The sequence below is a fragment of the Sarcophilus harrisii genome, chromosome 6 (assembly GCF_902635505.1).
Source record: "Sarcophilus harrisii chromosome 6, mSarHar1.11, whole genome shotgun sequence".
NCBI lineage: Eukaryota > Metazoa > Chordata > Mammalia > Dasyuromorphia > Dasyuridae > Sarcophilus > Sarcophilus harrisii.
In genome coordinates, this window is record NC_045431.1 from 162097855 (window position 1) to 162118565 (window position 20711).

At 34.3% G+C, this 20711-nt stretch overlaps 1 protein-coding gene across 1 annotated transcript in view; it reads left to right on the plus strand.

Moving 5' to 3' along the window:
• Positions 1 to 11285: 11285 nt before the first annotated feature.
• The window catches only part of GC (GC vitamin D binding protein), a 52379-nt gene continuing 42953 nt past the window's right edge, over positions 11286 to 20711 (plus strand). Inside the window, exon 1 of the mRNA XM_023505700.2 lies at positions 11286 to 11432. Coding sequence (XP_023361468.1) covers positions 11354 to 11432 — 79 coding nt within the window. The 5' untranslated portion in view covers positions 11286 to 11353. The remainder of the gene's footprint in view (positions 11433 to 20711) is intronic.

Sequence of the window (20711 nt, forward strand, 5' to 3'; positions counted from 1 at the left end):
AATATACAAATATCAATATTCATGAATATTATGTATATGCATATATTATGAATGTATAAGGTAAGTTTAAGGTAAATGGGAAGAAGGATAGGGTGGGAATCAACACCTAGCTATAAGGCATTTCTTGAGCAGTTTTGAGGGATTCCAAGAAATAAGAGTACCAAGAAAGTATATTCCATGTATAGAGAATAGCCAGTGCAATACTAATTTGGCAAGAAGGGAAGAGAAGCAATAGGAAGGTAACATGGAATCAGGCTACAAAGAGCTTTAAAAATTCAACATTCATATGTGATCTTGGGATAACAGAACGTGCTGAGGATTTAATGACTTGGGGAATGGCATGAGTTTATCGAGTTGGGGAATGACACATTAGGAAAATATTTTTGTTAGCTACATGAACAATGAATTGGAATTGGAACATGAAGCAGCGAAATCAATTAAAAGGTTATTGCAAGGGGCAGCTAGATGGCAAAGTGGATAGAGTACCAGCCCTTGAGTCAAGAAGACCTGAGTTCAAAGATGACTTGACATATACTAGTTGTGTGACCCTGGCAGGTAAGTCAAATCAATCAAGTCATGATTACCTAATAGAGAGAGAAAGAGATAAAGAGATTATTGCAGTAACTGTGACAAGAAATAATGAAAGTCTGAACAAGGATGGTAGTTTTGTGAGTATAGAAAATGGGATTAAATACCAGAGACATGGTGGAGGAAAAATTGTAAGATTTGGCTAATAGCTATAGATATGTGATCTGGGAGAATGGAGGAATAAATAATGACATCAAGGACATGAAACTGGATGGTCGTGTATTTGACAGAAACTGGGAAGTTCAGGAGTGGGGAAGGAGTGGGGAGTGACGGAGAATTGAGTGGGAAATATGAATTTAGGTTTGGACATGTTGAGTTTGAAATCTTTCTCAATCAAGTGGTTCCTTATCTACTGCCTTCAACTATACCAAATGCCAATCCTCCATTTAAAAAAAAACCCTCAAAACATTCACTAGACTAACATCCCCTCAAGTTATTCTCTATGTTTTCTCCATTGCTTATCAAATTCCAAGAAAAAAGTAGTCTACACCTGCTGCCTTTAGTTCCTCACCTCTCACAATTTTGCAACCTAATTTCCACCCTCATCACTCAATTGTTCTTTCTAAAAATACCAATTAGCTCTGCCAGCTTTTCCCCCTTCCTCATCCTTAATGAGCTTTCTGTTGCACTTGACTCTTTCGAAATTTTCTTGGATACTCTTTTCTCTGGCTTTTCATGATATTGTTCTCTCCTTGTTTTCTTCCTACTGGTAGGCTTGCTCTTTTTCGGATTTGTCAGTCATATCACACACCCCAAAGCCATCATCTACTCATTTCTATCCCTTTGCAGTGGTCATTCCTCTCTTTTAGAATGTACTCTTTTCTCACCTCCTCTTGATAGAATCCTTCTGCTCTTCACTCTGGATTTCACCATATCCCAGCATCCTTTCACAAGGGAAGAGGTCTCTGTCCCTGTGATCTCCTCTTATAAGAAATTCCTCCCAGAATTCCCATTTTGAAGAAGTGTTCAAGACAACAATGTTAACCTCTTTCCTCTTTTTCTAACTTTACACCTAATTCTCTGGACTTCTCCCCTAGACTCTTGTATAAATATCTTCCCTTCCTCCCATCTTTCTTTTCCCTTTTATGTAAGCTTCATTTAATTGCTTTTGTATTTCCAGTTCTGATTTATTCTTTTTTTTTTTACTTTTTTGACTTTATTTTTATGTTTTTATAGTAGAAGAAATTACATTCATGAGTGTCCATCTTTTCTTTGCTTCCTTATAGGTTGTTCTTTCGTTCTCTGCTGCACAACTTTTTTTCCTTATTCTTTTTTTCCCCCAAGCAGGCTATAGTTAAGCAAGGATATATTTATGTAAGCAGATATAAATTTATACACATACACATCTTTCCTATCCCTGCTAACTCTGTTTTAATTCTGCTCCTTAACTTGCCCTGTTATTGCTTAACCTTACCTCACCCATGGATCTTTTCTTTGTCTTCTTCCAGCACCCTTTGCTACCCCTCTGCCTAAACCTCCCGATTTTAGAGGGTGCTATACCCTTCATAGCATATATGTAATGTTGCCTATTTAACCCATTCCTGATGTGAATAGGTTTTCAGAACTATAAGCCCTCCTTCCCACTCAAATGTCTCTGTGTCTATTCTTCTGCAGCTCATTTGTATACCATAATTACTATTTTACCTTAATTCTGCCTCAATATTTCTTTTGAACTACCCTATTGCTGATGCCAACCTTAAATATGCATTTCCATATAAAAACATAAATAATTTGTCCATGTTGAGTTCCTTGACATTGATCTTTGATATTGGAACTTATATGATAAATTTTATATTGATTCCAGTTTGGTTGATAGAAAGTCCTGAAAATCTGCAAGTTCATTGAATGTCCATTTTTTCTCATTCAACATTATGTATAATTTTGCTGGATATGACATTTTTTGGCCACAGGCCTAGTTCTTTTGATTGCTGGTAGATATGATTCCAGGATTATTTTATTATAGCTGCTTCTAAGTTCTATACAATTCCAATTATAGCTCCAGCATGTTTGAATTGGTTTTTTTTCTTGTTTCTTGCAAATTTTTCTCTTTGATCTGGGGTTTTTCAAAATTTGGCAATCGTGTTCCTATGTGTTTTCCACAAAGGATCTCTTTGAGGTGGTAATTGGTGAATTTTTTCTATTTCTACTTTTTCCTCAAATTCTACCTTGCCAGAATAATTTTCTTGGATTATTTCTATAATTTGTTGTTTCACCCAATCATTCTTTAAGATGAGATTATTTAGTTTCCAATTACTTTGTGGTCTATTTACCCCTAACTTTTGGTTGAATGTAGTTTTCATTGCATCTTGATCTGAAAAGAAAACATTTACTATTTTGGCCTTCCTGCATTTAATTTTGAGGTCTTTATGTCCTAATATATGGTCAATTTTCTTGAATTATTTCTTGCATTATTGTGCCAATTTCTTTTTTGGTCACATCTTTCAGGTAGTCTAATTATTTTTAATTTTCTCTGTTCTCTGAATCTATTGTTTTTCTTATAAGATATTTCACCTTCTGTTCTATTTTTTCATTCTTTATATTCTGTTTTGTTATTTCTTGGGGTTTCATAGAGTCACTGGCTTCCTCTTGCCCCATTATAATTTTTGAAGTTATTTTCATCTTGAGACTCTGTATCTCCTTTTCTAGTAAGTTAGTAAGTTAACATTTTTTTTTCATAATCTTGTTTTTCTTGGATTTTTTCCTAAGTGGCTCTCATTTGATTTTAAAATTCTTTTTTGAATTCTTCTATAAATTCTTTCTGGGAAGGGAACCATTTAATGTTACTCTTTGTGGTAGAAGAATCTCTTTTTACTTCACTATCCTCTTCTGAAGATGAACCTGTTCCCACAGTAAGTTTCTATGATAGCACTCAATCTTCTTTACCAGTTTATTTTTTTTAAATAGGAAGTATTAGTGTAAACATGTCTGATCATGGGTCTGGGGGGTGCTGCCTCTAGCTTGTTTTCCCTTCTGACCTAGAAGTCCAAACCAAAAACTCCACCCTCCTACAAGTGCTGGTAGTCAGCTGCACCCCTGCCCCATTGCTGGTTCCTTCTCATCCAGGACCATGTCTCTGCAGCACAGCTAAACCCGTATTTCTAATCAGTCAAGGTTCCCTCTGTCTTCCCGGAATCAGACCCCCAGATCCACATGAAGGCTGAGAGGTGAAAAATTCTGTGGCTCCTGATGAGGCTCCAGCCAAATCCAGCTATCCCCAGGGGTACCTTATTTGGTGTTTGTGTGCAGCTAGCCCAGAGCTATTTGTACTTCTTCATATGGGCTAATGTCAGCCTAGAATCTTTCTTCAAGTCTTCTTGTGTTATGTCAGGAGGACCCCTGTTCTGCTCCAAGCCTTCTTGATTTTTCACCAGAATATGTTCCCGCTGAGGTGCTCATTTGTTCTATTTGTAGGGGAAATCTGAAGAGCTTGAAATTTACCAACCTACTCTGCCATCTTTCCAGAATGCTCCCCCTCTGATTTATTCTTTTTTTTCCCTGAGGCAATTGGGGTTAAGTGACTTGTCCAGGGTCACATAGCTAGGAAGTGTTAAGTGTCTGTGATCAGGCTTGAAATCCTCCTGATTTCAGGGCTGGTACTCTATCTACTGCGCCATCTAGCTGCCTTCCCTCTGGATTTATTTTTAAATTTTATCTAATCTGTCTCTCCTGTTGCTCCCATCATCTTGAATTTGCTAAGTTGCTGATTGAAAGTATATGACTTGGACTTTCAGGGGAGGAGACAAAATGGTGGAGCAAAGCCAGGAAACTGCTTGAGCTCTCCTAATTTCCTTCAAAAACCATATGAAACCAAACCTCTGAACAGAGTCTGATGGAAAAAAAACCACTCTCCAGCTGAAGATAGAAAGGAAAAACTTCAAGAAAGGTCAGTCTCACTGGGGTGAAAAGGGTGTTCAGGCCAGCTCAGACAGACTTTGGGAAAACTGGTGAGAGGATCTTAATCACAGAAAATCAGCAACTGAGACTTTCAGTTCTAACTCAGTAGAAGAGCATATCAGTGGGGCAGCCTCCAGTCCCAGCTCAGAAAGCAAGCTCTGGGAAACCAGGCTTTTTCCTGAAAAAGAACAAGCAAAGCTACCCCTGAAAATACAAGGGATTCCTGCGTTCAAAACCAAGGCTCAAGCTTGGGACAGCGCTCCCTTTACCCTAGGAGCAGAGCTTAACCAAAAAAGTAAAGAAAAAGAGGAAATACCAAAAGAAAAGGAAAGAAAATTATCAAGAAACAGAAAAAAACTTTGACTATAGACTACTATGGTAACAGAGACGAACAAAACACCAACTCAGATGAGGACAAAATATCCACAGAGAAAATCTCAAAAGATTGATATGAATTGGTCTCAAGCCCAAAGAGGCTTCTTAGAAGCACTCATAAAAGACTTTAAAAGGCAAATAAAAGAGGTAAAAGAAAAAAAATGAGAAAAGAAATGCGATGTATACAACAGAAAGTCAACTGCTTGGAAAAGAAGGAAAAAAATTGGCTGAAGAAAACAATTCCTTAAAAAATATAATTGGCCAAATTCAAGTAAAAATCCACTAAAGAAAATAGTACCTTCAAAAGTAGAATTAACCAAATGAAAAAAGAGATACAAAAGCTAACTGAAGAAAATATTAAAAACTAGAATGGGGCAAATGGAAGCTAATGACTCTATGAGACATCAAGAATCAGTCAAATAAACTAAAAAGAATGAAAAAAATGGAAAAAATGTGAAATATCTCATTGGAAAAAGATCCCACCTGAAAAATATATCCAGAAGAGACAATTTAAAAATTATTGGCTTACATGAAAGTCGTGACCAAAACAAGAGCCTATGGAGCATTCTTCAAGAGATCATTAACAAAAACTGCCCTGATATTCTAGAAACAGAGGGGATAATACACATCGAAAGAATCCATTGATCACCTTTGGAAAGAAATCCCACAAGGCAAATCCCAAGGAGCATTGTTGTGAAATTCCAAAATTACAATCTCAACATAAAAATAATGCAAACTACCAGACAAAAACAATTTAAGTATAAAGGAGAAACAGTCAGGATTACCCAGGATCTAGCAGGTTCTACAATGAGTGATTGAAAGGCCTAGCATACCATATTCCAGAAGGCAAAGGATCTAAGGTTACAACCAAGAATTAACTACTCAATGAGACTCAGAATCGTCTTTCAGGGGAGGCAATGGATATTCAATAAAGTAAGAGAGTTTCAATCATTTCTGTTGAAAAAAACAGAACTAAACAGAAAATTTAATCTACAAACACAGGACTAAAGAGAAGCATAGAAAAGTAAATAGGGAAGAAAAGATTTATATATATATATATATATATATATATATATGTGTGTGTGTGTGTGTGTGTGTATGTGTGTGTGTGTGTAGGTATAACTTAAAGGTTAAATTGTTTATATCCCTAGATGGGAAAATGATATCTGTAATTCTTGAGAACTGTATTAGTTACTGGAACAGATATGGGGGGAATCGCATGGAGGGAGGGTGTGGTTATGAATGGAATCTGATATGAAGATATCAAAGAAGAAGACATTAAAGGGTAGGAAAAGGTCTATACTGGAAAAAGAGGAAAGAATAAATATAATGAGACAAATTAGGTCATATGAAGAGTGCAAAAGACCTATTACAATAGAGGGAAAGAAGGGAGGGGAATAAGCATTGTCTGAAGTTTGATTTCATCAGTTTTGGCTCTAATCTAATCATTCAGTTGGTTATAGAAATTTATGGAATCCTATACAGAAATAAGAGGAGAAAGAAGAATTAAAAGGAAGGGGCACTAGGGAAAAAAGTAATAGAAGACAGGAAGAGGGGAGCTAGTAATCATAATTGTGAATGTGAATGGGATGAACTCTCCCATAAAATGAAAGCAAATAGCAAAGTGGATTAAAAAACAGAATCCTACAATATGTTGTTTCCAAGAAACATATTTGACACAGACAGAAACATACTGAGTAAATATAAAAGACTGGAACAGAATTTATTAAGCTTCAATTGAAGTACAAAAAAGCAGGGATAGCAATTCTGATCTCAGATAAAGCAAAAGTAAACCGAGATCTTATTAAAAGAGATAAAGAAGGAAAGTACATCTTGATAAAGGGTACTGTAAACAATGAAGTAGTAATGATACCAAATGTATATGCACCAAGTAGTAGAGCAGCCAAATTCCTAAAGAAGATTTTAAGCCAGTTATAGGAATAAATAGACAGCAAAACTATACTAGTGGGGGAATCTCAACCTTTCTCTCTAAGAATCAGACAAACTTAACCACAAAATAAACAAGAAAGAAACTAAGAAGGTAACATATACAGGTTAGACCTCTGGCGAAAATAGAACAGAGACAGAAAGGAATACACATTTTTCTCAGCAATACATGGCACCTACACAAAAATTGACCATGTATTAGGGGATAAAAACCTCATGATCAAATGCAGAAAAACAGAAAAAGTAAATGTTTCCTTTTCAGATCACAATGCGATAAAAATTATATTCAATAAAGGGGCAGATAAAGATAGACTAAAACCCAATTGGAAATTAAATAATCTAATTCTAAAAATTAATGGGTCAAACAACAAATCACAGAAACAATCCATAATTTTGTCCAAGAGAATGACAATAATAAGACAACATATCATCATCTATGGGATGTAGTCAGAGCAGTTTTTAGGGGAAATTACATATCTCTTAATAGCTACATGAATAGAATAGAAAAAGAAGAGATCAAGGAATTGGGCATGCAACCAAAAAAACTGGGAAAAGAACAAAATCAAAACATAATTAAATATCAAATTAGAAATTCTGAAACGCAAAGAAGAGATTATTATAATTGAAACTAAGAAAACAATTGAACTAATAAATAAAACTAAGATTTGGTTTTATGAGGGAAAAAACAACAAAATAGTCAAACATTTGGTTAATTTGATTAGAAAAAGAAAAGGAAAAAACCAAGTCACCAGCATCAAAAATGGAAAGGGTGAACAATGAAAAAGAAATTAAACAATAATTAGGAGCTATTTTGGTCAGCTATAGCAGCAAATCTGACAATCTGAAATGGATTAATATTTTTTAAAAAATATAAATTGCCTAGATTAACAGAAGATGAAATAAATTATTTAAATAGTCCCATTTTAGAAAAAAGACATTGAACAAGCCATTAATGAACTCTCTAAGGAAAAATCTCCAAGGCCAGATGGATTTACAAGTGAATTCTACCAAGCATTTAAAGAACAATTAATTCCAATACTATTTAAACTATTTGAAAAAAATGGGTAAAGAAGGAGTCCTGTTGAATTCCTTCTATGAAAAATATGAGAGTGATACCTAAACCAGGAAGAGTCAAAACAGAGAAAGAAAATTACAGACCAATCTCCCTAATGAACATTGAAGCAAAAATTTTAAATAAAATATTAACAAAGAGATTATAGCAACTTATAAGCAGGATAACATACAATGACTATGTGGGATTTCTACCAGAAATGCAATGGTGGATCAATAGTGGGAAAATTATTACTATAATTGACTATATCAATAACAAAACCAATAGAAATCATATGATAACCTCAAAAGATGGAGAAAAAGCTTTTGACAAAATATAGCACCCATTCCTATTAAAACACTAGAGAGTATAACTAGAGAGTAAAATAATAAGCAATATCTATCTAAAACAAACATCAGATTTTATTTGCAATAGAGAGAGGCTGGACACATTCCCAGTAAGATCAGAGGTGAAACAAGGATACCCTTTATCGGCACTATTATTCAACATTGTATTAGAAATGTTGACTTTATCAATAAAAAAAAGAAATTAAAGGAATTAGAATAGGCGATAAGGAACTAAAACTATCACTCTTTGCAGATGATATGATGATATACTTAGAAAATTATAGAAAATTGAAACAATTCACAGCTTTAGCAAAGATGCAGTATGTAAAATAAGCCCACACAAATCATCAGCATTTCTATCTATTACTGACAAAATCTATCAGCAAGAGATAGATATTTAAAATAACTGTAGACAAAATAAAATATTTGGGGGGTCTATCTGCCAAAGTAAATCTAAGAACAATATGGACACAATTATAAAACACTTTTCACCAAATAAAGTTAGATCTAAACAATTGAAAAATATTAATTGCTCATAGGTAGGCCAAGCTATTAAAATAAAAATGACAATTCTGCCTAAATTGGTCTACTTGTCCAGTGCCATACCAATCAAACTGCCAAAAAATTATTTTATAGAACTAGAAAAAATAACAACAAAATTCATCTGGAAGAACAAAAGGTCAAGAATACCAAGGGAATTAATTTAAAAAAAAATACAAAGGATGGCAACAGCAATAGCAAACCTAAAACTATATCATAAAGCAGTAGTCATCAAAAACTATTTGGTACTGGCTAAGAAATAGAGTGGGAGGTCAGTGGAATAGATTAGATACACACAACACAATAATCAAGGCCTATCGTAATCTAGTATTTGATAACCCCCCAAACTTCCACTTCTGGGGAAAAAAACTCATTATTTGACAAAATTTTCTGGGGAAACTGGAAAATAATATGTTAGAAACTTGGCATAAACCTACATTTCACCCCCCCATACCAAAATAAGGTAAAAATGTATACATGATTTGGGCATAAATGATGATACCATAAACAAATTAGGAGAGCAAGAGATAATTTACCTATCAGATCTTGGAGAGAGGAATTTCTGACCAAAGAAGAACTAGAGAACATTATAAAAGGCAATTTTGATTACATTAAATTAAAAGGTTTTTGCACAAACAAAGCCAATACAAACAAGATTAAAAGGAAAGTATAAAACTGGGGAAAAATCTTTATAGCCAGTGTTTTTGATAAAGGTCTCATTTCTAAAATATATAAAGCACTCTGTCAAATTTGTAAGAATACAAGTCATTATTGATTGATAAATGGTCAAAGAATATGAACAAACAATTTTCAGATAATGAAATTAAAGCCATCTATAGTCGTATCAGAAAATGGTCTAAATCACTATTGATTAGAGAAATGCAAATTAAAACAACTCTGAGGTATATGTCATACCTCTCAGATTGCTAAAATGACAGGAAAAGATAATGATAAATATTGGATTAGGAAACTGGGACACCAATGCATTGTTGGTACAGTTGTGAAATGATCCAACCATTCTGGAAAGCAATCTGGAACTATGCCCCAAAAGTTATCAAACTGTGCATACTCTTTGACCCAGCAGTTCCTTTCCTGGATCTGTAAATCCCAAAAAAATCATAAAGGAGAGAAAAGGACCCACATGTGCAAAGATGTTTGTCGCAGTTCTTTTTGTGATAGCAAAGAATTTAAAAATGAGTAGATGTTCATCCATTGGAGAATGGCTGAATAAGCTGTGGTATATGAAGATAATGAAATATTATTGTTCTATAAAAAATGATGAACAAGCTGATTTTAGAAAGGCCTTTCTAAAGGCATGGAAAGATTTACATGAAGTAATGCTAAGTGAAACAAGCAGAACCAGGAATACATTGTACACAAAAATAGCAAAAATGTGCAATGATCAATTATGAAAGACTTGGTTCATTTCAGTAGTTCAGTGATCCAAAGCAATCCCATTAGATTTTGGACAGATGCTATTTGCATATAGAAAAAGAGCTATGCAGATTGAATGTAAATCAACACATGCCATGTTCACTTCTTTTTGTTATTTTTTTCTTCTCTTATGGTTTTTCTCTTTTGCTCTGATTTTTTTTCTCCCAACATGATTCAGAAAGCAATGTGTATTAAAAATCAATATATTTTTAAAGTACATGACTTCACACACAGTATAGATTTTAGAAAGGACTTGAATCCAGATCCCCCTGTTTCCAAGGCTAGCCTTCCATCTACTCCATCAAGTATCCTTGTTCCTCTAATTTGTTTATAATGTCACCTTTTATGTCTAATTCGCAAATTTATTTGTTTCTTCTTGTATTGTAGTATGAAATATTGGTTTACACCTAAATTCTGCCATACTCCTTTGTATTTTTTCCCAGAATTTTTTCTAACTATAACTTCTTATCCCAATAACAGAATCTTTGGCTTTATGGAACACAAGTCTACTAGATGCATGGGGTTCATTGCCTGGCTCAAAGGATTAAAGACTCAGGCAACTGATATCACTTCCTAGCTGCCTGAGGAATGGCCATAGGAAGCTCTATGCACCCTTTCTAATGTTTGGCTGGTGGAACACAATGGATAACTCAGGCAAGGGAGTTTTGCCTAGCTGAAGTGAGATGTACCTTGCTTAAGTCTAAGAATCTGTGTACTCAACGTCTATTATTGTAGTCTATGACTAATTCATATCTTTCTACTAACTGTAAAATGACCTATTAATGTCAATGTCAAATCTGAACTACAAAGGCACTGAGTCAGCCTCTACTCCTAATAAAGTAGAATCAACCCTGTTTATCACATCAAGTCAGTCTTAAAAAATAGATAAAATCTTGTGGCAGGGAATAACCCAAGTATCTGTCCTTTCTGTTTACATTGGCTTGAAAAAGTTAATAATTAAAATGTTTTAAACTTTTCCCATCATTACCCTCTAGGATATCTATTTGCATTTATATGACTTTATGTCCACTGGTCCAAGGATATTTCCCACCCCCATCTATTTCTGTGTAGAGATTAATAATTGATTTGTTCATATCATATATGGAAAGTTCATTGGAAAAGACAACCAATTTTTGAGATAGAACCTCATAGAGGTAATGAGCCTTGTGGCATCAACATGAATTCAAGTAACCTAAGAATAATGAAAGTCCTGGTTTTGCTGCTTTCTGTAACATTTATTCAAGCTGATTACAGAGGTAAGATTCTTAAATCTATGATTCTCTACTAGAAATCTTTTCTATGCACATATTCCATCATTTTAAAAAAAAATCAAAAACAAATTGCAATAGAGAGCTGTGGTTTTTCTCTTTTTCCGATAAACACACCCAATGGTTGAATGGATTTTTAAATATTTAGAAGCTTTGAAATTAGGGTGTGTGCTTTATGTAAGACTTCAGAGGCAAAATATCAAGTTATACGTTTTTTTTTCCCCCTTATTTCTTTGACAATAGGGAATGGTGTCAAATGCATGGTTTTTAACTATGAAAATTAATACAGGTGGCTAACACAGTACCTATAATAGTTGTGTGTTTGCTCAGTCTCAAGTTGACATATTCATAGGTCCAGGGAAATGCTACATCTTTCCTTAAACATTTCATGTTTCTGGGGGAGAAATAGGGGAAAAAGTGTAGCAGAGAATATGACCCAAAGATGACGGTGTTTTTTTCAAACAACATTTTGTACCACCTTCAGCTGGGTTATTTTTCTGGAAAGCTAGATAATCTTTCTGGACAAAAAGATGCAGGCCATTTGAAAATCTGTTCAAACATCTGAAATCAGTTTGCAACTATTCCATAATTAGAATAGTTTAACTTGAGGAAGATCCAAGTTCAAATCCTGCCTTAGATATTTACTAATAGTGTAACCTTGGACAAATTACTTAGTCTTACTCAGGCTCAGTTTTCTAATCTGAAAAATGGGTTCAATAATAGTACTTACCTTCTATGGTTGTTGTAAGAATAAAATGAGCTAAAGTGAGTTATATACCTTAAAACCTTAAAGTGTTTGATACTGGTTATAATCAAAATTAAAATAATTGATGGCTTTGAACCAAAACAAAATTATTCATATATATGTATACATATACATACATACTGAGAATACATTTTATACATTGTTTATCTTAAGTATACATATTATATATTACATATATACATTGTGTATATGGGCTATTTCTAAATTTTTAATAGAAATGATGCTGTTAAAAGAATGTAAAGGAAAAATTTTGTTCTGATCGATAAAATTATTCTTGATTTTCCATTGCCTTTTTATCATTTACTGAGAGATCTGTATTCATCCTGGTTTGTCAATTGTGAAATTATTTTTATATTCTTGCAAAGTTATTGAGTAGAACTTCAGAATCCATTTTAGGTAAATTTTTCAAAATGAAATGTCAATTGAATTTGCCACTTTAGCATTAAATTTAATTAGGCAAATATTTATTATGCACCTACTCTGGAAAGAGCACTGTGCTAGGGGCTGGGAAGGGGCACAGTGAAAATTCAGTTGGGGGGATGGGGGGTGGTTCCTGACATCATGAAAGCTATAGTCTAGAAACAAGATATGCCCCTTCTCCAAATGCAATACAAAATAAAGTTACTACAGAAAAAAAAAGGTGGAGACAAGGTGTCATGTGGTGTCTGCTGTGAAACAAAGGTAATTACAAAACTTGATCATTTGTATCTTTTCTGAAGATCCCCGAATTGGTTTACTTTTTGAGAATTGTCACACCAAGTCTAGGACCAGGTGTTACGTCATATTGGAATGGCCCCCAAACCTCAAGAAATAGCCTAGAGATTGTAACTGCAGGTGAAGGATGCATCTATATAATGGAAGCTTCTTCAGGTACCTGCTGTTTCAATTTATAATTATTGATTTCATTCCAGGACACTTTAGCATCAATGTTAATGAATAAAACCAGAATATTCTATGATTCTAAGATGAATAGCAGAGCGGGTAGAGAGCTGGCCACAAAACCAGGTAGATCTGAATTCAAGTGTTGACTCTGATATATACTGACTTCTTGGAACACCTTATCTCTGTGGGTGAGGCAACTCTAAGGCTACACATTGCATAAAAGGAATAGATTTGCATAGGAAGAGAAACTTTGCTCACCAGATGTTCCCTATAGCAAAGAAATCACAAACTAATTTCTGTTCCTATTCAATACTAAATATTCCCAAAGATCTTGGAATAGGGGAGTGGGGAGTCTCTATCTTAAATAAGCAATACCTCTCTTTTCCTGTATTCTCGTTACCTTCCTCTCACCACTTTTCTCAGTCTATTGCTGGATCTCCCTCCATATTTGTGATAAGAGCTAAATATGTTTTTGTATGGGCAGAGAGTGAAACACTGAGGAGTCTTAGTTAAGTAAGCAGTGTTGCAATGCAGATATGAGGATGGGTTCAGTCCACAAGTCAGGGCCACATCAAAAGTCCTGTCTTTCTACTTTTTCATTCCTCCATTTCCTTTCCCTTATTTTTAGCCTTCATATCCTCCCAATGATCTATACTAACCTTCTAAAGGCTGGGTAGATTATTAATTTCTTCCATATCTTAAATATAAAAGGTCCACCTTGGCAGGAAATGTTTCAGAGAATACCGGTAAGTTTCAACAATCTGCTGGGAACAATTTACTGCATCCTTGATTTGGTGACTGTAGGAAGAAAGAGGGAGTGTGAGTCGTTTGAATCCTTTTAACTTTCAATCAGTCAACAAGTCTTCATTAAGAATTTATTATGTGTTTAAGCACTGTGTTAAGCCCTGGGGATACAAAGAGAGGCAAAAAGTAGACCACACTCCCCTAATAGGGGAAGGAACATGAAAATGACTAGGTATATACAGGATGTATTCAAAGTATATTAAAGGAATATATAAAGGAGAGGCACAATGACATTTAGATGAATAGGGGAGGAACTCAAGCAGAAGTAGAATTTGGGCTGAGTCTTGAAAGCATCCAGGAAAGTTAAAAAGGCAGAAGTGTGAGGATGGAGGACATTCTGAGTTTGGGGCTTGACCATTATAAAGATTCAGAGATAGAAAATGAAATGCTTTGTTGGACCAAGTAGAAAGAAGCCAAAGTCACCAGATGGTAGAATGTGCAAAGGGTAGTAAAGTATAAGAAGACTAGAAAGATAGGAAGGGATCAGATTTTGAAGAGTTTTAAAGGCTAACCAGAGGAATTTATGCTTTATCTAGGAATTAGTAGGAAGAGAGCAGAATTCATTGATCAAAGGGGTGACATGGTCAGATCTATGCTTTAGAAAAATCAGTTTTTAGTCCCTCTTTAGTTTTGCCATACATTTGTGCTTTATTTCATTCAAGTAGGGCTCAGAACAGCATCCTTCTCTTAAACTATGAATATTTCCCAAGAATCTGTCTTGATCTCGCCATCTGTTCTTGATCCATACCTTTCTTTTGATGATCTCATTAGCTGTCATTGACTCAATTATCTTTCTGCAGATGACTCCCACTTTGAAGCAGATGATTCCAGCTCTAGTATCTCTTGTGAGGTGTAGTCCTACATTTCCAGCTAATTACTTGTTAGATATTTTTTGCCAGATGTTCCTTGGCATCTCAAACTCATTGTATTCAAAACAGAATTAGTTACCTTTCCACCTAAACCTTCATCTAAACTTCTCTCTTTCTGTTAAGGGTACACAACTAGTTAATCCCAATTCTCAATTTTAAGGTCATACTTGAATCTTCATTTTCCTTCCCTTGTCATCTATAAATATTTATTCTAAGCCTTATTGATTCTCCATTTATAGCATCTCTAATATATATGCCCTTTCATTCATTATCACAATCACTTTAACTCAGACCCCATCATATCTTTTCTGGACTACTACAAAAATAGTTTTCATAATAATTACTATACAATATTGCAATATTGTATAACTCCAATAATACTTAAAATATTACAACAATAATTCTTCTACTTACTTCATGTCTCATCTCTCCAATCTATATTCTACAAAGTTTTAATTCATAAGCTTTCCCCTGTCTTTCTACTTACTAAAAATCTCCATCTATCCCTAATTTCTTTAGAATAATAGACAAATTGGAGCATTTAGATGGTGCAATGGATAGAGCACCAGCTCTGAAGTCAGGAGGACCTGAGTTCAAATCTGACCTCAGACATTTAACATTTCTGAGCTGTGTGACCCTGGGCAAGTCACTTAACCCTAATTGCCTCAGGGGGAAAAAAGAATAGATAAATTCTCTGGCATTTAAAAGTTTTTATCATCTGCTTCCACCCTAACTTTTTAGGCTTATCATGCAAATTGGCATGAATGTCTTCTTCATATAAATAGGCATTCCTCATTTTATTGCATTTTGCTTTATTTAGTTTCACATATATTGCATTTTTTTTTTTTTTTTCGCAAATTGAAGATTTGTGGCAACCCTGTATCAATCAAGTCTATTGGTACAGTTTTCTCCCAAGAGCATGTATTCATATTGTGTTGTGTCATACTTTGTTAATTCTCACAATACTGTCAACTTTTTCGTTATTATTCCCTCTGTTATGGTGATCTGTGATCAGTAAAATATTTGATATTACTATTATGATTGTTTTGGTGAACCAAAATATGTGCCCATATAAAACAGCAAACTTAATCAATAAATGTTATATATGTTCTGACTGCTTCACTGACCAGCCATTTCCCGTTTCTCTCCCTCTCCTCAGGCATCCCTATTTCCTTAGGATATAGCAAAATTGAAAAATATTACATAAACTTATTTGATAAAACAGCTTCAGGGCTTGAGAGGATTGACTCCAATTTTGAAAAGAGTTCTTCTGTGGCTGAAATACAATCAAACAGCATGCTTTCTACAGAGAAATCTTTCATGAAAGGAAGTCGATCAATGGGGCAAACTTCATTGTTGTCCTATTATAAAAAATTGCCACAATCACTGCAATCTTTAGCAACTACCACCCCAATCAGTCATCAACTCTTTTTTTTTTTTTTTTTTTTTTTTTTTTTTATTTAATAGCCTTTAATTTACAGGATATATACATGGGTAACTTTACAGCATTAACAATTGCCAAACCTCTTGTTCCAATTTTTCACCTCTTACTCTCCCCCCCCCCCTCCCTAAATGGCAGGATGACCAGTAGATGTTAAATATATTAAAATATAACTTAGATACACAATAAGTATACATGACCAAAACATTATTTTGCTGTACAAAAAGAATCAGACTCTGAATTATTGTACAATTAGCTTGTGAAGGAAATCAAAGATGCAGGTGTGCATAAATATAGGGACTGGGAATTCAATGTAATGGTTTTTAGTCATCTCCCAGAGTTCTTTTTCTGGGTATAGCTAGTTCAGTTCATTACTGCTCCATTAGAAATGATTTGGTTGATCTCGTTGCTGAGGATGGCCTGATCCATCAGGACTGGTCATCATCTAGTATTGTTGTTGAAGTATATAATGATCTCCTGGTCCTGCTCATTTCACTTAGCATCAGTTCGTGTAAGTCTCTCCAGGCCTTTCTGAAATCATCCTGTTGGTCATTTCTTACAGAACAGTAATATTCCATAATTTTCATATACCACAATTTATTCAGCTCATTCTCCAACTGATGGACATCCATTCAGTTTCCAGTTTCTAGCCACTACAAAAGGGCTGCCACAAACATTCGTGCACATACAGGTCCCTTTCCCTTCTTTATAATCTCTTTGGGATATAATCCCAGTAGTAACACTGCTGGATCAAAGGGTATGCACAGTTTGATAACTTTTTGAGCATAGTTCCAAACTACTCTCCAAAATGGTTGGATTCGTTCACAACTCCACCAACAATGAATCAATGTCCCAGTTTTCCCACATCCCTCCAACAATCATCATTATTTTTCCTGTCATCTTAGCCAATCTGACAGGTGTGTAGTGGTATCTTAGAGTTGTCTTAATTTGCATTTCTCTGATTAATAATGACTTGGAGCATCTTTTCATATGACTAGAAATAGTTTCAATTTCTTCATCTGAGAATTGTCTGTTCATATCCTTTGACCATTTTTCAGTTGGAGAATGGCTTGATTTTTTATAAATTAGAGTTAATTCTCTATATATTTTGGAAATGAGGCCTTTATCAGAACCTTTGACTGTAAAAATATTTTCCCAGTTTATTGCTTCCCTTCTAATCTTGTCTGCATTAGTTTTGTTTGTACAAAAACTTTTCAGTTTGGTATAATCGAAATTTTCTATTTTGTGATCAGTAATGATCTCTAGTTCTGCTTTGGTCATAAAAACCTTCCCCTTCCACAGGTCTGAGAGGTAAACTATCCTATGTTCCTCTAATTTATTAATAATTTCATTCTTTATGCCAGGTCATGAACCCATTTTGACCTTATCTTGGTGTACGGCGTTAAGTATGGATCAATGCCTAGTTTCTGCCATATTAGTTTCCAATTTTCCCAGCAATTTTTATCAAACAGTAAGTTCTTATCCCAAAAGCTGGGCAGTCATCAACTCTTAACAATGAGTTAAGACTCTTCACCTGCATAAAGATTATGACTCACTGTAGGCTGGGATTATGGTTAGTATTTTTTAGCAATGTTTTTAATTAAGGTATGTACAAATTTTTTAGACAACAGGCAATTCTCTCAATAGAATATAGGTTCTTTGATGTTAGGGAACATTAGATTTTTTTTTTTCCTCTTTATATTCTTCACACTCAGCACAGTGCCTTGCACATGTTGTTCAGTTGTTTCAGTAATGGCTGTCTACTTTTTCATGACTTTATGTAGAGTTTTCTTGAAAACATACAGGAATAGTGTGCCATTTTCTTCTCTATCTCATTTCACAGATGATGAAACTGAGGCAAACATCATTAAGTGACTTACTCAAGGTCATATAGCTAGTAAGTCTGAGGAAGGATCTGAATTTAGGAAGATAAGTCTTCCTGACTTATCTAACCACTCTAACCACTGCTGCCCAGCTGCTCTCCTGCACATAGAATGTGCTTTAAGATATTCATTTTTTGATTCATAGTGGTTATTGACTCAGTATGTTGGGACAAATCTTGTTACTCATTAAATTCATGATCAGGAATACTGTGTATGGCTATAAATCTTTGAAATATGACAGTTATTTCAGAGGTGATGGGAACAACCCTGTTTTCCATAAGGCATAACTCAGATCAATGAGATACTTAGGAAACATTTCACTCTCTCTTCTTCCCCCACATTCAAAAATATGCACTCAAATTTCTTCATAACATCTTTAGAGCTAGATGGAGCCCATCAAAATGTTATCATAGGGGTAGTTGGGTGGCGCAGTGGATAGACCACCAGCCCTGAAATCAGAAGGACTAAGTTCAAATCTGATCTCAGACACTTAACCCGTCCTAGCTGTGTGACCCTGGCCAAGTCACTTAACCCCAATTGCCTCAGCCTCCCCAAAAAATGATATTAGAGTTTAAATGTGGTTGCTTGACTCTTCTTAATTATAGAAACAGCTGACTATTAAAAAAATTGACCTTTTTTTTCCCCAATTGTCTTTCTGGTTTTTTGTTCTCCTTCAGTTTCATTCTTAAATGTCTTTATTTTTATTAACTAATGTGATCTTTAGGATTTTTTGGTCTCCTTCTGGCTATTGTTTAAGAATCATTTTAACTTCCCTATGAAATTGTTATGATTGATATTGATATCCTCTTCACCATCACAATAGGAGAATTCATAAAACTGAGAGAAATTTTATGTTTTTCACAGTTACTTGAGTTGCTATGGCCAAAGAATTTATCACCAAATGGTCAGTCTACTAATAATGAGCTCTTACATACTCAATAAGACTAGTCCTAGAAAAGTAGATTTTGGCTATTGCTGGGACCATATTGGAAGCCTTTGTCTCATGGTAGAAACTGTCAGTGCTTGGAATTCATTTTTTTAACCTTTAAAATCTGATTTTCAGAATTTACCAAAGATGAGCTTACTTCCACATTTTTATAATATTTTATTAGAACAATATACACAAGCATTGTGTAGGGCATTATTAATATAAGTACCACTGGTGAACAAGAAGACCTCTGTAAGCAATATATTATTTTAGACACCATATTGAATACCTTTGCTGCAAGAGATCTCTGAAATGAGCCACACCCAAGTTTTGTTTAAGAGATTTCTCTAAAATCAGTAAAAGAAATGAGAATGAGAAAATTTGATACAACCTTCACTTGACTGCATTGTGCACTCATAAAATTATTCTCAATCTATGTGTATCTAGAGAGTTCCTTCCCTTATAGAGTCCATTAGGCTATTAGTTACACCATAAAATAATTATTGTACATATCTGTGCATATCAATTCTCTCTCCCTCTACCATTATGGGGGGAAAAAAGAAGAAAACTTAGAATCATAGACTTAGATCTAGAAGAAACAAAATTTATCTAGTTATAACCCTCCTCATTTTATAGACAAAAACACTAAAGCCCATCAAGGCTAAATGACTTTTTCAAGATAATTTAAGCAATAAGGAATTGAGTTAGAATTTGAAACCAGGTACTCTAATTCTAAATGTAGAATTTTTTTACCATGTCTAAAATGTGACAATGTATGTGATCTGCCCATTTTCATATTTGTGTTTTCTTTTTTGTAGCATTTGAAAAAAATTCAATGTAGTAATGGAGAAAATAAAAACTTAGAGTTAATCCCCATTGGACATCCCTCAGGCATGAATATAGTATTTTTCTTTTTCTAAGTGTTACAGGCATTGTTCATATATAATGAAATTATTATAAATCTCTTCTTAATCCCACTAAAGATGATGTCAATGTTACAGAAGTAAGTACTTACTGAGCACTTACCACTTATTAAAAACATTACCATTTAAAGGCAAGGATTTTTAAAAAAAATGTTTCATTAAAAAAAGGATTTCTCAGTGCCCAAATGAATTAAATAAGCATGGAGGAAAAACATATGCCAAATATGGTGGTACATGACTGTAGTCTCTATTGTTGAAGACCTTAAAGTTGCTTGAATTCTGGAGGACTGCATTGTAGTAGGGTTAAAAAAAAACCATTGGATATCCACAACAAATCTGCCACCAATATGGTGAATCACTTTCTCTTTCCATTACCTTAAAAGCAAAAGTTTACTAGGTTGCCGAAGAAAGGACAAAGTACCTCAGATTGGAAAAACAGAACTTGTTAAGGCTTCTGTGTGTACCAGTTTTGAGATTTAACTCCCAAGTGTCTACCTTCCAGCCAGAATAATATCTTTAAAAAGCACAATACAACACAACTAATGAGTGTATTGTTATAATAAAGAATTATTGAATTTAGACCTTATTTTATGAAAGTGTGATAAATCTGCAAGAGCAAAAGCAATAAATTAGGAAGTGAGAATTCAATAGTATTGAGCATCTGTTCAATAGAATAAGCATTTTTAACTGTCTGCTATTTGCCAGGCACTATGCTAAATGTTTTACAATTTTTTTCACTTTTTAAAATGGTATTTGCTTTACAAAACTTAT